Source organism: Hylaeus volcanicus, chromosome 5, assembly GCF_026283585.1.
Source record: "Hylaeus volcanicus isolate JK05 chromosome 5, UHH_iyHylVolc1.0_haploid, whole genome shotgun sequence".
NCBI classification, from domain to species: Eukaryota; Metazoa; Arthropoda; class Insecta; order Hymenoptera; family Colletidae; genus Hylaeus; species Hylaeus volcanicus.
In genome coordinates, this window is record NC_071980.1 from 11,097,113 (window position 1) to 11,114,195 (window position 17,083).

Sequence of the window (17,083 nt, forward strand, 5' to 3'; positions counted from 1 at the left end):
TACAAAGTAAAAATAAAAAGACTGGTGTAGGATTTAGTTTACAAGAGTGTAACGGAATGGAAATGAAATTATTCTGGATACCAAACACAGTTCACAAATCCTTTTTACGACCCATATACATATACATATTTACGTACACAATCATATGTACACAATTACAAACTCACACATGCATGGATATTTATTTTACTTGAATCTACAAGGTGAAAACGAAAAGACTGGTGTAGGATTTAGTTTACAAAAGTGATGGAATGGAAATGAAATTATTCTGGATACCAAACACAGTTCACAAATCATTCTTTCGACCCATATGTACATATTTACATACACAATCACATATACATAATTACAAACCCACACATACATGTATATTTATATACAGTTTGTATTAAAATAAGGGCTCTTGAAAAATCTCATGCGTTGTTGCCAATCGTTCACATTTTTCTCGCATGCAGTTAGTCTAACATAAACATTCTCTCGATCTTCTATCGCTCGATCACTCTGCACTCGTACAAGCAGTCGTTCTGCAAAAAAAATCAAAAATTTTTATAGATAAATTTCACTTTGTGATTAAAAAAAGAAATAGATTTGTAAATTATGTTACAGTGGTCTGCCCCCTCGCGAGGTTTCATGGCCTTCCTCGACATCATGCAAATATTAAATTCTATACATTTAATGAACAAATATATCACCGTAAATATTACAGTGATAGATCAATTTGTTAAAGTATACACACGAATAAAATTAAAAGGAAAGTTGTACGATATCATCGCACCATTCCTCCTATGTCCACACATTAATAAAAAGAGTCCTACATCCAAGAAATAATTAATGCCCTCGTCCAAGCCCCTAACGAAGACCCGTGGAGTTACTTCGACTCTCGGAATACCGACCAAACGAACTAACTCATCGGTGACCGATGATCGTCAAGAACTGAAAGACTCATGGACCGACCCGTACGGTTGCAACGTTCCAAAAAAGGAATTGGTATCCAGAGTTCTCCTCGTGGGTACTTACGAAACCGTGTGGGAGGCAATCTCATGGCCGGCGGCATAGAGATTTTGGACCTGGCTGTAGTCTGTCCACTCGTGGGACACGTAGAACGTCGCAGAGATGGGACAGCCGTTCGGATTTTTCCGTCCCTTCTCGAATAGGTCAGCGTAGAGACCCTTGTTCAGGTCGTTCACGGAATCGTCGAACGTCAGGAGCACGATCTGCGGTATCTCCTCGGGCAGATAGTCACCTGTTTCAAGTTTCGTAGGCGGGGAACGAGGAGGGGCACGGACAGCGTGGAGATTTTTTTTTTTTTTTTTTTGAACGTGTAACGTTGTTTTCGTGTTTTGGATGGTTGTTTCCGCGTTCGTTCGGACATGTTCGTGGGCGGTGGATGATCGTGTGGCGTGTGAAATCGTGGATGTACGTCGACGAGTGGGTGCGCGGATGGGAGTATGCGAGGGATGACAAAGTGATGCGAAGAGAGAAAGAGAAAGAGAGAAAAGAGAAAAGTTGCGGTTAGCGTGTCATTAGTATACGGCACAGGTGTGCCACGCGGCAGGTGAAACCGTTTCGCGAGCACCAGGTCTGGATTAAAGAGGAACGATCTCTTCAGGGGCACGGCCCTGAAGACCCCCCTGAGATCTCCGAGATTTTTGGAGAAAAGTTTGGGAATGGCTGAACTTGAGCATGAATACTACAAATGTTTCACTGGCTTCTTAGCCATCTCTGAGTATACGTGACGTAATAAATCTACAGTACGTAGTTCAACACATTCACGCCGGTGCTGTTATTTATGGGGTTCTCGCCATGGGGCGGCGCGGTAGTACACGCCATTTGATTAACACGTGAACGCGAACCACGGGTGGTACACGTCGGCATGAACGTGTCAACACATTGTTGACCGGCAATTTTACACAGAAGCGACTTTATGTCACCGGTTATTATTTCGTAATTTTTGTACCACTGATGTGATATTAATTTAAAGACTAAAAAAAGTATACTCTATTGTTAAAAAAGAATGTATGACAGGCTGAGCCTGAGTTTCATAAATTGAAATAGATAACGCGAGTGCAAACACGAGTTTAACACACCGGTTAACAATGTGTCAACGATTGAATCCTAATCTCGAGATTTAACCAAAACAGGATAACCAGACTGTATGGAAATATTCGCGTATTCAGGCATTCCCAGGGCTTTGGAAATCTCAATCCAGGACTGGTGTCGTCGTTCATCTCCGACGGGGAGCCAGTTTCACCAGTCTAGCGGCAGCAATTTCAATTTCATCGCGATTCTTCCGAAGATCCTCTAATTGCACGTCCCGGTTACATCGGAACGGAAGCGAAGCAATTTGTTCCGGAAAGGCTGGCTCATTTCTCGTTAGTGCCCCGACGCGTGTCAATAAGAGACGCCTCGTCCGCGCGGGACGTCGCGACGATACCATCGAATCCTTTCTACGGTGGCGTTTCTCATGCACGGAGAAACAACAACTGGAATTTTAATTTTAGATGAGCTCGAGTTTCCTTCCGCGCAGGTCGCGCTCGAACTAGAAGAGCGACTATTCGAATGATTTAATATTTGGAACGAACAATTATTTTTTAACCCTTTGCACTCGAGAGGTGACTCTCAGTCACCATTTCATGTAGCAAATCTATGAGTAATAATGTTTCTTTAGGTTTAATTTCTTTGGAGCTCGAAGTGTCGATAAAATGATTGTCGGCGAGGTAAAAGTGACCTTATTCTCAAATCTAGATAGCTTAGAATTCATGGCAATAGAATGCTAAGAAACATCTCGAGTTGCTGGTACATACCGGAAAAAAAGGCCTCGACTGCAAAAGGTTAATATTCCGGATGCATTTGATCGGTGGATGTGGTATTCGAATAGTACTCGAATAGTACAATCTCGAAGTCGGAGTCTCAGAGTGAGTCTCAGGCAAGTACAGTACTGTCTCGAAATTCGGCTTGACTTTGTTCTCGAGCGTGACGAGAGGGAAACCGTAGACAAAACAGTTCGGTGTAGCGGCAAACTAAATATTAACTAAATTATAAACTGATTGCTCGAGCACAGGATAGAACATAACATGCTTTCTCATTTTAGCACTAGTAAAATCGTATTCTTTTCGGATCTCTTCGGATAGCGAGTTGCTTATTTCGAGACAATGCTGTATTCGAATTATAATCGCCGAATAGCTCAAGTACTGATCTCTTCAAATATTCGATCTCGACAAATAGTCTCAGAACTAATTTGAATTGCGCTTTATCCAGGAACGAAAATCTGCTCCGCTTTCGTCGGCGAAGTTAGAGGATCTTCGGAGAAACGAAGCGCTCGATGGTATTTTCCTTCCTCGAAGACGTCCTCGAGGAGGAAGATCGCACAAACAAAGGCGACAGCGGAAGTCCTGCGCCCAGAGAGAAAGAAAGAGATAGAGAGAACGTTAGTCGTGGCGGAGGCGATGTCGTTCGATGCCTTAGCGTTTACGCGTATTTAGAGGAACGGTACGAGTAATCCATGAATAATTGAAACGAAATCTTGAACCGGAGCCAGTCGAATGTACGTTTTCATGGAATACTTTTATCCATGTAAAGAGACAGACATATGTACGAATTCATTTCTGTTCGACCTTCCTAATTAATTCGAATAAATCGACTTCGCTTATTAAAGCAATACTTTGGTAAGAGAAATCTAACGAGGAATGTGTATGTACTTTTTAGTATATCTTCGTGAAAATATTATGAATGCATTCCTGAGCTATTCTCGATGGAAACGTGTACCAACACGACCACATTCGGACTACTTTTAGTTTCCCATGATTCATCAATTTTGAATGATGATTCATGAATCATTCGTAAATCTGGAGTAATTAAAAAAAAAAAAAAAAAAAGAAAACATCGTATGAATGAATTCTAAGCTTAAGATTAATCTCGAGAATCTCAAGATTAACCTCAAGATTAGAATTCATTCATACGATTACTGTAGATGTATGAATGATGGATGAATCATTTTTTAAAATTGATGAATTATGGAAAACTAAAAATAGTCCGAATAGGGTCGTGTTTGGGCTCCTTTTTGCCGGGAGAGCCTCATCGATCTATTAACAACAATCTCACGAAGATACAGTAACAAACATAAACGTTTCATTTACTATTACTCAATGAATACCATCGGCACGTATAATGTAGTCGTGGTCTTGCAGCTACGGGAGCTCCCGTTCATGTCTGCTTTGGATCCTTTAGCTATCCAACAGACGATATTAATTTTTCTTTTGAATTTCGTATTAATTTAACTGATTCCTCTTGGAGGCGAAAATTTGCCTATCGCGATGAACTCCGCCAACAGATGACATTTTCGACTTCGGTTATTCATGGATCGTCGGTACCAGGAACGTTCGTCCCCCTGTCTAGCCAAACAGGAAGAAGAACGCGGCGCTCCTCGCTCCCTATCGAACTTACGAGACAGTGTGCGATGCCATTTCGTGACCGTCCGCGTACAGGTTTTGCACCTGGCTATAATCGGTCCACTCGTGCGAGACATAGTACGTGGCCGTGATCGGGCATCCGTTTGGATTTTTACGGCCGTTCTCGAACAGATCGGCGTACAACTGTTTATTCAGATCGTTCACGGCGTCGTCGAACGTCAACAGAACGATCTGCGGCGTCTGTTCCGCCGGGATTCCACCTGGATACACGATATCGTTACGAATCGACCGTGGCCACGGCCGTTCCTCGCCCTCCGATTGACTCGTTCTCGCGTTTCGTACGTTACACCTCCCCGCAAATCATCGCGGTACACCGGGGGGGTTTCCGATGTCACCGGCGAAGGTAGGGCCCGCGTCGAGGACTTATCTGAAAAGCGGGATCTGCGCGCGGAAGGGATCTATACGGTTGATCCATTGCTCAATTAAAAACGAAACGTAGGCAGCGAGACACCCGACGCTGCCAGGATCCTTCCCGGTGATTTATACGAGGTGTGCGGTTGCACAATCCTTTCTAGACGCGGGAACATACTTAGACCCTCTCAAGGTAGCTGTATTAGTTGTGTCCGCGGATGTATTTAACGCGTTGACTGCCATGGATTCACATGGAAATGTTTACAGAACTAAAATTTTGTCTCGGGACAATTAGAAACTGTAGAATCTAACATTTGTCGTATTACTCATTTTTGTATTCTCATCAAAATTTACGAATTCTATCCAGATCAGTTTTCATCAACACTCAGCCCTTGAAATCATTTGTTGAAGTTCCTTGGCGAAAAGCTCCGTCACCCGTATGTGGGTGACGCGGCGTTCAACGTGTTAATGGAGGATTTTATCGAAACATAATTTAATCGTTCTTGGATCGAGTATGAATCGTACGAGTGATTCGCTATATCGATTTTAATCGACCAACCTAATTTGATGAAAAACGACATCGAGATTTTGTATTTTGAACCCTTTGCGCTCGAAGCATTTTTTTGATGGAATCAAATTGAGTCCATTTGTATAATAAATTTTTGTAAAAGCAAAAACTACTTCGAAAAGAAACATCTACGAACATTCGTGACTCAATGTATTATTATTTGAAACCTCCAAAATCGAAGTGTTTGTACACTTTTGATACGCAGTGTATACAGGAATAAAAGCTACGTGACTCAAACCTCGTGTCCAAATAATTTCTTGACCCCGACTCTGACCCTATAACTACCTACAAACAGCCTATAAATAGTACCTAATTACCCCAAACGACTACAATCAATTCAATAAAATACTATTCTTGTCCAGAACCTTCCTTTCCATCACCTCGTGTCCAGATAATTTCTCGAGCCCAACTCGAAACCTAAACCTATCTACAAACAACCTATGAATAATACCTAATTACTAGGGGCGTGCGGGTATTCCCGAAAATATTCGGGATTCCCGTAAAATGCCCGGGATTCCCATAAAATGCCCGGGATTTCCGAAAATATCCAGGATTCCCGAGAATATTCGGGATTCTCGAGTTTATGCGGGATCTCGAGAATACACGAGATCCCGCAAAAATCCGGGATTCCCGAGAATGTACGGGATTCCCGACAACGTACGGGATATAGAATAATATCTGGGATTTCCGAAAGTGTTGTTATTCTTGAAAATTTCAGCAGCCGGAATGTACGGAATTTCGAAATTCCCGGGAATCCCGAACATTTACGGGATCTCGAAATTCTCGGAAATCCCGAATGGTTTCGGGATCCCGGGAATTCCCGGGAATCCCGGATGTATTCGGGATTCTGAAATTCTCGGGATTCCATCCCGATCCCGGGAGGAATTCCCATCTCGACCGAGTCCCGCACACCCCTACTAATTACCCCAAACGACTACAATGTACTTTCCCAGAGCCTTCGTCTCAATCATCCTTTCGATCGAACGACCCCCGCTTTTGTCACGCCCTATATGCTACGCAGAACGCGTACATCCGAGTCCGCTTCGAATTCTCGTCACGCGGGGGCTTTCGATTTTAAACAGTGCACGAGCGCGTGCAAAATCGCGACCGGACACGGCGGGTCTGTTTCACTTTCGAGCGACCGTTGTACGTCGGTTATGTGTAACGTTAGAATCGGAGAAAGTCAACGGTGGCTAGCTAAACCGATCGGCCAAACTTAACATTCGCCGCGCGTTGGACGCTTGCGTCACCACGCCTGCCCACGTATCGCAGTCCTTTCCGACGATATCGATACCGCGTTTCCGCGTACCGCGGACAGGACTCGCGTGATTCGCGTGTCTCTCGATATTAATCGGCCGCTGATCAGACGGACGGCGCTCTGGCGAAGTCTACGGGCCGATAAGAAAGTAACCCGACGTTGAAAGGCAAGAATTCTGGTCCGAAGGACGTACTTATCTCAAACGGAGGAAATGGGGTTGTATTATGTTTTGAGTTGGTGCACGCAGAAATTGAATATTGAAGTTACTGTTTGGGGGAGTATGTACTGACGAACCCATGAGTGTTAGTACTTTCTAGGTCTATTGACGAGATTACACTAAATGGTAGGCTAGATATTCCCAAATAAGTGTTTCGTTATAAATATGCAGATGAATGAATCTTACACAAGTATATGTTTATGATGAAAAAAATTGATTCGGAGACATCAAACCTACCGTTTCATTTACACAATTCTCTTCGATAGACAGAGAGGATATAAATACTTATGGCGCTGCGAAATAAATGTTTCGTTATAAATATACATATGAACCTTGCACATGTAATATATTCATTGGGTTGTCCGGAAAGTTCATGGCTATTTTTAAGAAAAATTCAAAGGCATATTTGAATTTAGATATATATTTATTGAATTATATATGTACCAATTTGTTCCACAACCTTTCCACCTCTTAAGGAATATACACATTTTATTTGTTTTCAGCCATTCCGATATATTCAGACCTGTATCGCCTACTAAAAATCGGCATGGACTTTCCAGACAGCCCAAAGTAATGAAAAGAATTGATTTGAAAACGTCAAACCTGCCATTTAAGTAAATTCCTCCGATAGACATAGAGAGTACGAGTACTTATGTGACTGGCTATATAAACATCCCTGCATAGTTTTACATTTTAAAGATTCATCTGTACCCGTTGAAACCGCGATTATTGACGTCCCTGACTCGGCCAGAGCGCTATATCCGTTTCAGCGACTGCGGTACTTAATGGTACACGATAATTAACGAGTGACAGTCGCGTGCAGGCTTACCTGGAATGTCGGAGCCGCCGCAGCTGCAGTCAGGAATCAGGCAGATGTCTCTGCGACACTTTGCCGCGGGTTTGTCGACCTGTGGGGTGGGATAGATGGGCGACGGCCTCGTCGGCGGGTACCTGTAGATGTCGATGAACTCCTGCGCCTTGGACACTATCTCCGTGGACGGCTTCAAGGTTGGCCTCGATCGCCTGAAAACCCAAATAAAACATTCCATAGAATCAATCACAGCGAAAAGAAAGTTGCAGCGATCGCCCCTATCGCGACGATTAATTGTAGTTTTAATTTTCAGCGGCGATTGACGCGTTATTTAATATCGACGAATTGTTTGGCAAGTGGAGCGGCACACGGTCGTGCAACTCGCACGCAATTAACTTTCTAGTCGCATTAATTCGATGGCTACGTTCGTTCACCCGGAGGAGCGACGCTGGTGACGCTGGACGATCCTGAGGATTTTCAAAATCTGGATCGGAAACGTCTAAATGACTTTCGCAACTATCGTGTCCGTACCAATTTCGGAGCGTTACTATCTGTATTTTATTAATTCCATACATGTCAATTTTACCATCGAGTTAGAAATGGACGCGTCACGATTTTCAACTGGCGTCTTGCGCGACAATACGTCGATTAATAGGGAAATTACGGATGAACTGGCCACCGTGTATTCAATAGCAGGCAAAGAGACAAGTCGAACCGCGGACTTTCTATCGAGTCTTCGCGTAAGATTCAAGCGGTCGTTGGACCAGTTCGCTTTAAAATGCCAACGTCGAAGACTCTCGAGAGCCGTTTGGTCCCGTGAATCTTAAACGCGTACTGCGAGAAGTTATTACAACGATTGCTCCTGAATGACATTCGCGACATACGACGAATCTGTTCCATAAATTGCCATTTTCGTATCGGCGAGGCTATTATTGATTGTATTAGAATTTAAATTGGAGCGGAATTATAGCGTGAGAAAAATTTGGGACTTACGGTGGTGCCGTGCCACGGTGGACCTGCTGTGGGCGACCTCGACTGGAAGAAAAATAGAAGATTAGAATGTATCTGGTATTTGGATAGCTGAATGGTACATTTAATAGTACATTTATTGCATTCGAGTACTTCAATGGCAATCCCATTACGTCTGGGTACTTGAATCATTGAAATATTCGAATACTTGAATACAGTAAAAATTCTACTACTTTAGTTGATATACCTAGTTGTAGTTTATAAAAATTGATCATCTTAACTTTGTCGACTGTTTGGTTCTCACAAATTATTTTGACAAAAATGATGGTATTCGAATACAATCAATGAACTATTTCACTGGTGGTAATTGCATTACATTTGGGTACTTGAATCATTGAAATATTCGAATACTCGAATACAGTAAAAATTCTATTACCTTAGTTGATATACCTAGTTCTAATAAATAAAAATGTATTATTCTAATTTTGTCAGCTGCTCGATTCTCGCAAATTATTTGTATAAAATGCTACACCTCTCTTGGAGTAACGGGGTTAGTTTTTCCCCGGATCGAGCGAAAAGAAGGACGAAAAATGGACGCAGTTTCCGGTCGGCACACAAAAGGAAAATGTCGAGAGAGAAAGCGAGCGCTTCGTTTTGCGGAATAAAGCGAGCAACAAAGTTAGGTGTCGGTCGATGGATACGTCGCGGGACCGTCCTCTTCGCTCTCACTATAATAGTTGAATAAATTAGCGGAAGCCAGGGAAGATGGAAATTAAAGACGTCGATGGAAAAGCCTCGAGGACTTTTCATTCGGTAGAATTGCCATTATTAAATACTGAACGCTTTCACAGTCGCTGGCGTAGTGTTCGTTCTTTACTTTCCTTGTCGTGCGAGTTATGAATGCTATAGATTTGGAGGCAACATTGTGGACACGGGTTACAGAAAATGGTATAAGTGTGAGAATACGATAGCAAGATCGCGGATCGATTATAACCCGTGTGAAAGAGGTGTTATTTGAGGTGTACGAAACAAATCAGATCTTGTTTACGATCGTAATTGAGAACATGACATTTGGGTGTGTTGAGTACCATTTCTTTCGCGGGATTTTTATATCATCTTACCATTATTAATAATTGCACGTACGTCAACCTATAACTCGGTCGATCTCGTAGAGGAATCTTAAATTATGACTGTGATAGGAAATTACTGTTATTATATACTTTGGCGATATCGTTGACGAATAAATTGAACGGCATGGAAAGTTGAATAGTGGAATAATATTGGAATACTCGAGAGTATTAACCCTTTGCACTCCGGATTATATTTCGATCATGTTATCGGTAGCTTTCAACGGACGGTGGAGCAGTGTGTAGCGTAGTGTGTAGCGACTGCCACGCAGATAGCCCGGGTTCGAAACCCGGGTGCCTGGACCCAGTTTTTTTTCAAGGTTAGGTATGGCTAATTAAATTTAGAAAGTAATGGAAAAAATTAAGATATAAATAAGAACAAAGATGTTATGGAAAAAGAAAACGTTCGTGATAAGTGCGATACGAACGAAAAATGCGCCCATGTCATTATAAAATAAACAATCGAATAACCGACGTACGAGTGCAAAGGGTTAGTACTATTCGAGTACTCAAGTACACGAATGTTTAAACAGCCCGTTACTAATTTATTAATTAGCCGACATAGGATCCTGTCCTGTCACGCTAACTGGATGTCTATTTCTGTTTGATTGCGCAAGCGTAAAAACGAAAACTAGAGACCGACAATCGTCGAGGTAATACGTGGATATACCGTACCTGGGTGCGTTGACCGTGTAAGGCCTGCCAGTGGTGGTCGGAGGCTGCGTGGTCGTCGTCAATGGAATGAACGTGTCCACGATCGCGTTAGGAGTCGTCACGTGGACGACAGGGTGGCTGAGCACGTTAGATCTGCGCACACGCGACTCTTAATTAACAAATTGCCGAGAAAACTCGACGACGATTGCCGCGATTCTAGGAAACGAACTTTCGTCTCTGAAACGAACTGGATCTCTCGATCTGTCGATCGTTTCTCCCGTTTTCGGAATACAACGAGCTATTTATTTACCGACTACTAAAAATTATAAAATACAATGGGGAAATAAGATCCATGTCGGAGGATTCGAAATTTCGCTTCGATAAGTTAATAATAAAAGTCGAAATACTAGGATTACGAAGCGAGGATTTTCTTGTTTTAAGAAAACGCTTCACGCTCGAGGAGTCGAAAGGTTTCGAGTCTTTTTTGAAAACAAGAAGAAACTTCTCACCTGAACGACTGGCCCTCGTTAATGCGGAACTTGTTCTTGTTGAGTTGAGCCTGGGGACAGGGCACGGAGAAACAGAGAATGATGTAAACGTTCACGTTCGAATGTTATTTAAAATTTCCCCCGCCCGCGAGTGTATTACTTCGCCCTACCTGATTCTCGTAGATATCGTAGTCCTGGCCCGTGACGTCCTGATTCAGATTGTACTTGTCCGCCTCGTTCACCGCAATCTTCTTCGGCTTCTGGTACTGCTTCGTGTTCACCTCGCTGATCTTGACGCTCGGCTGAACCGGCACCGATTGATTCACGGTGTACTGGTTGTAATCTAACCGAGAAACAACGGATCACTGAGATTCCGATCGTCTCCCGAGACTCGTGGATCCGTGAACTTGGATCAAGGAGTGAAAAGTGAAACTGCGGCTCGAGTCGATTCAAGATCAAGCGCGGAGGTTTGAAGGGACAGTGGTTATTTCGAATCAGAATGTTTTCAGAAGTCTCGCACAATTTGCACTACGGAGACTTAATTTTATGTCTTACCTATTTTTCTTCCTACTTCATTAACTAAACCTAACCTTAAGCCTTAAAAACTTTTGAGAAATTCAGTAAATAAAAGGTTAAAGGGACAGTTTGATTATTTCAGATCAGATGCTTAAAGAGATATTCCCATTGTTCCAGATCAACTGTTTGAAGGGACAGTCTGATTATTTCGGATCAAAACAATCCTGAAGGGATTGTGGTGAAAAATAGGACCTTGAACAGGATTATACTGCCTCATTGATCCACGACTGGGATTTTAGTTTACGTGTGATTGCAGATGGATGATAGCTTACCATCGTCCTTGTAGATGGATACGTCGTCGTCGTAGATCGTGTAATAGGGGTAGCTCTGGTCTGGATCGCTGTAATACGCCTTCGAGATCACTGGGGAGGCGGTAGACGCCAGAATCTTCGCCACTCTCGGTGATTCCGACGAAGGCACTTGCGTCCTGCGATATTTAACGAAGTTAAAGAAATCGATTATTCAAACATTGGCGTTCTCAAATTAGGCGCTTTTTTTTATACGAACACGGAATATTATCTCATCGGAGATATAAAACGTTGGCTTTCGAATAATAAAATAATTTTTACGGGGTGACAAACGAGAATTAACGAGAAAATCGGCCGTTATGGAATGGTCGCCTCGACGTTATTCAATAAGGCGTCGAAGTGTCTCTTCGAAGTTTGGAAAAAAGTGCTAGATCGTCGGTTACGCAAGCAAGGGACAGCCATTGGACGATTTAGTGGAGACCGCGGCGAAAGAGAAATCGAAGAAAATGTTCGCGGAGCTGTTATTGAGTTCGATCTCGTTCCAAAGCCGATTTTACGCACCTGTAATGGGCTTCCGTTTGGGCGCGCGTGCTCAGGCTCTCCTTCTCCCTTTCCTGTTGAACAGTAAACGATTAATCAATTCCCGGTGATTATTGACGAAACTTGTCTCGTTTCCTTGAATGATAATTCTGTAGTCGTCGAGGACCAGACTCACAGCAATCACGTTTCTTCGCAGACCATCCCTGTCTCGCTGCACCTGACCAATCGTCGAGGGTTGCCCCCTGTAGACTCGTTGCTGCCTGTCGCTCTCGACTTCGGACGCGGGCTCGTACTCGTCCTCGTGATAGTTCCTGGCCTGTTGTCTCTGACGAATCTGCTTTTCGGTGATCTGCGGCAGAGGGGACTGTGTGGTCGTGATGGGAACCGGTTGCCTCTGAATGGGACGCTGCTGCTGTTGCTGTTGCTGCTGTTGCTCGCGTCTCTGCTGCTGCTGCTGGTCGCGGATCTGTTGCTGTCGATGATGGTGATGCTGTTGCTGCTGTTGCTGTTGCTGCTCCTGCAGGCTCTCGATCTTCGCAGATCTGACAAAAGCGATGCCGGTGGCAAATTTGCAAGGAATTAATTAACTTTCGCAAGACGGCTGTGGGTCGCGGGATTTTCAGACCTCAGAAACCAATGGGATTACGCAAACAGGATTAGGTTGAAGGAAATGGAGAAGATTGCAGGGAAAGACGAAGTTTGTTGCAGACGGAGGAAATTGAGAGGAAGGATACTTAGATATTCGAATAATAATATTTGGATATGTAGGGATTCGAATACTCCATTTTGATGATATTTAGGTATTCGAATAATAATACTTCAGCATATAGGCATTCGAATATTAGTACTTGAATATATAGGCATTCGAATACTCCATTTTGATGATGCTTGGGTATTCGAATAATAACACTCCAACATATAGCCATTCGAATAATAATACTCGAATATATGAACGTTCAAGTACTGAATTTCATTTTATTTTCCTATAAACGTGAGCCTGTTCCAGGTTCCATTAAAATGCAATCGGAACGGTCTGGTTACGCGTCGATTCTCGGCACGTAAACGGACGTCTCGCCGAAAGTATCAGGCGGAAACGTGGCGAATTCGTTGTATAACCGAGAATGCTCGTCTACAATGAACTCTCCCACTCTCTCCGAGCTTGGATCCCCTTGTGCAAGTAGAAGTGAGGCAACGAGCGTTTGCTGGCCGTTCGTTGACGTATTGTGCGCGACTAATCGGAGAAAAGAAGAAGTTTCCAAACCGAGGGGCCCGATCGCGATCATTGCGACGCGTCCTTGCCATTCGAGCCAACGTGTGTCGGAGAAACTAGTTCGATAGACTGGACAGGTGAAACGGGGAACTACGGTAGCATTAGAATTCGAATGGTATTACTTGAATGGTTAAGTATTTTATCAGTGGACAAGTATTTGAGTTATGGTATTCGAATAGCTATGCTGGAGTATTTGAGTAGGGTGAATACTAGGTGATCAGGTGTTTGAGGAAGGGTGGACGAATCCTCGAGTATTTAAGGAGACGAATGCCAAGTGTCTCAGTATTTGAATCTTTAAATATTACAGCATTCGAATGCTAGATATCTAAGTACTCGATTCCTCGAGTATCTATGTAGTCCAATATCAAGAGTACTCTAATCCTCGAGTATTTCAGCACTCCAATACCAAGTGTCTAAAATCCTCGACTATATGAGCAATCGAGTACTACCTGTTCAAGTGTTTCGAATAATGGTGTCCGAATACAGAAAATTTCAACGAGTCCTCGCAGTTTTATCGCGACTAAACGCGACTTTGATTCTCGCGGAACACAAAGGGAATTAAATCGATAGGAAAATCGCGTGGCGATCGAGCCGACAACGGAAGTTTTCACCTTCGTGGTTTTAACGGTAAGTGCCAGGTAAGACACAGGATATCGTAACGGAGACTGGTCGATCGCGGTCGATCCGAGTCTAGTTTATTGTTTCGATTCTTGACGTCACTTCTTCTATTCTCTCAATGTTTCCTCGCGTGTTGCCGGATCGTTCGTACCTGTTCAACGATCTCGAGCCGCCAAAGAAACGCCGTTTCGATCGCCCGCTGCCTTTTCTTTTTTCCCCGTCGACTCTCACTCCTTGGATATTATTCTTTTTTTTTCTCAAAGTTCGAGCGCAGCGTTTCGCAATCGGAGCCGAAATCTTGTGCAATCGACGGACGTCCGATTGACTCTGCTCTTAAACGGTGGCTTCAGGGAAAAGAAAGCTAGCGCCTCGAACGAAAATTGTTTCTTACGCTTCGATTGCCGAGCTTGTACCAGGTGAAATAATTTGGACGTCCATTAGGGGATCTAAACTACCAAAAATTGGATCGATTAGGATATTTTGAAGGTTTGTATTTGGGGTGAATTGATGAATTAAAGGGATAGATCGTGTTGAATTTTTTTATATAAATTCAACGTCGACTGGGGATCTAAACTAACAAAAATTGGGTCGATTAGGATATTTCGAAGGTTTGTATTCGGGATGAATGGAAGAATAAAATGGATAGAGATTCTGGTTCCCGAGATCTGGAGCTACCGACGAGACCAAACCAGTCGCGGTCGTATGAAAAGCTTGTTTACGATATCGAGACACGTCTAGGTCCCGATCATCGGCCCTCGCCGAATCGGTTACGGTAACCGCGCGGAGTTCATCGAACCCCGTGTAATAGTTACGAACAGCATGTTCCAGCATCGAAAGCTCACCTTTCCAGCAGCGGATCTTCTTCGGTTTCCTTATTGGAGGATCCGCCCTCGGGGCAGCCCACGTTGCGCGGCCAATCGCACGTCTGCAACTCGTGGCTGTGAAAATGAAAGCATCGCGAGTTCTGTCAGTACCGATATTGTTCTTGCTTCTATTTTTAGTCAAGGCAATCGCGGATCGAACGATCACGGAGTCGCGGCGTGTTCGTATCAGCAGTCGACGAGATCGTTCGATCGAATCTAGGATCGTATCGATCGTTTTAACCAGTTTTCCTGGCTCCCGGAGACGAATGATTCGAGGAATTCGGAGGATTTTCGGTGGGCGCGCCGAATTTCGAATCGTGTCACGAGTACGCTTAATTCTCGAGCGTCCTTAATTGGACGCCGAGTTGCCATAGGTCACCTCGTGCTACGACGGGTTTTACAACTAGTTTGCGCACGCAGCGTCGTATCGGGAGAGGTGTGGCATGTTGATTTTTTTTTTGCCAGGGTTATGCGTACGGCTACCGACCCCCTTTTACCGCGCAAATCCAGATCGAAAGTGCGCCAGGATCGTGATCGCGCCCTCCGACGCCCTGGTCCTTTCAAGGACCCGCCGTTTCCTTTTTACGATTTTCTCGTTATTTCGGTTTTATGGATATTATGGATATTTCAACTGAATTATTAGTCACTTACGTGAAAGGTAAAATTGTTTTGTCGTTGGAAAAAATTGTTCTCGTTTAAAGGAGATATCTGAGGCACCACCTTTCCTCGAATAATTTATTACATTTAGCGTCGAGTAAAAACATCAACGAGTGAAAACGAATAAGAGCAAGCTAACTTTGTATTAATTAAGATAAACGGAATTCTTTCGCCCTAATGAAATTTGATAGCTCGAGCGATAAAAGGAAAAGGCGTGTTCCATGTTAATTTTTGGTTGTTTAAGCGGAAGGAAGTTGGATCGCAATAATATAAACACATTTCTTGAACCATTTGTCATCCTATTACACTACTGTGAAAGTGGTAGGCATTGCTTCTGGGTGAATGACCAGTGCAGCGCCTATCGAAGGCTTAACTCGGATCTAGACAGGTTTCGTGGCTGCATGGGATTATGATAAAATAATCCGGAGAAAATACGTGGAGAATATAATGATAGAATAACGAATTGATACGATGCCGAAATGATGAATTGATGTAATGGTAAAATAGGGCCAAAATAATGCATGAAGATAATAGTAAAATAATGCTAACACAATGCATGATTATAATAGTAAAATAATGTATGAATATAATAGTGGAATAATGCATGAATATAGTAGTGAAATGATGCCAAAATAATGCATGCTCATAATATAATAGTGAAATAATGTCACAATAATGCATGCATATAATACTGAAATAACGCCAAAATAATGCATCAATGTAATAGTAAAATAATGCATTAATATAATAGTGAAATGATGCCAAAATAATGCACGATTACAATAATAAAATAATGCATGATTATAATAGTGAAATAATGACAAAGTAATGCACGAATATAATAGTGAAATATTGCCAAAATAATGCATGCTTATAATACTAAAATAATGCCAAAGTAATACATGCTTATAATAGTGAAATAATGCCAAAATAATGGATGAACATAATAGTGAAATAATGACAAAACAATGCATGAATATAATAGCGAAGTAATGCCAAAATTCTGAATGAATATACTAACAAAACAACGAGTGAGTCCAACGCTAGAACAACGAATAGAGGGTTCACGGTTGTAAAGAACCCGGTAACATTTTTATTACTCCCGAATCAGCCTCTAGCATCCGAGGTCGTCGTGGCGTGCCGCTATAATTTACGATCGGAATTCAATTTCGCGCCGACTGTAGATCTAATCGCGCTGTTAATCACAAAACCGTGTTTTCAGGTGTCGGATAGCTGGAAGATAGGCCGTTCACCTCGCGATCGTTCCCGTAAATCAGTAAACAAATATCCGTACAAGCTTAGCCCGACTCTACTCCGTGTATCGTCCCTTAGAACATCCTCTCGACGTGGATACCATTGACCCTGATAATTTTGGGCAGGAAAATACGTAAAACTTTAT

At 42.9% G+C, this 17,083-nt stretch overlaps 1 protein-coding gene across 2 annotated transcripts in view; it reads right to left on the minus strand.

The window, feature by feature from the left end:
- The window catches only part of LOC128877009 (uncharacterized), a 93,207-nt gene that overhangs the window by 7,754 nt on the left and 68,370 nt on the right, over nucleotides 1–17,083 (minus strand). The window contains exons 5-14 of one of the 2 annotated variants that reach the window (XM_054123931.1): nucleotides 15,007–15,102; nucleotides 12,452–12,818; nucleotides 12,298–12,350; nucleotides 11,761–11,915; nucleotides 11,083–11,255; nucleotides 10,934–10,983; nucleotides 10,446–10,577; nucleotides 8,668–8,709; nucleotides 7,693–7,886; nucleotides 1,018–1,243 (exon numbers count right to left, since the gene is read on the minus strand). In XM_054123931.1, coding sequence (XP_053979906.1) covers nucleotides 1,018–1,243; nucleotides 7,693–7,886; nucleotides 8,668–8,709; nucleotides 10,446–10,577; nucleotides 10,934–10,983; nucleotides 11,083–11,255; nucleotides 11,761–11,915; nucleotides 12,298–12,350; nucleotides 12,452–12,818; nucleotides 15,007–15,102 — 1,488 coding nt within the window. Of the gene's footprint in view, nucleotides 1–1,017; nucleotides 1,244–4,443; nucleotides 4,670–7,692; nucleotides 7,887–8,667; nucleotides 8,710–10,445; nucleotides 10,578–10,933; nucleotides 10,984–11,082; nucleotides 11,256–11,760; nucleotides 11,916–12,297; nucleotides 12,351–12,451; nucleotides 12,819–15,006; nucleotides 15,103–17,083 lie in introns of both variants that reach the window. The other variant, XM_054123932.1, reaches the window with a different exon arrangement.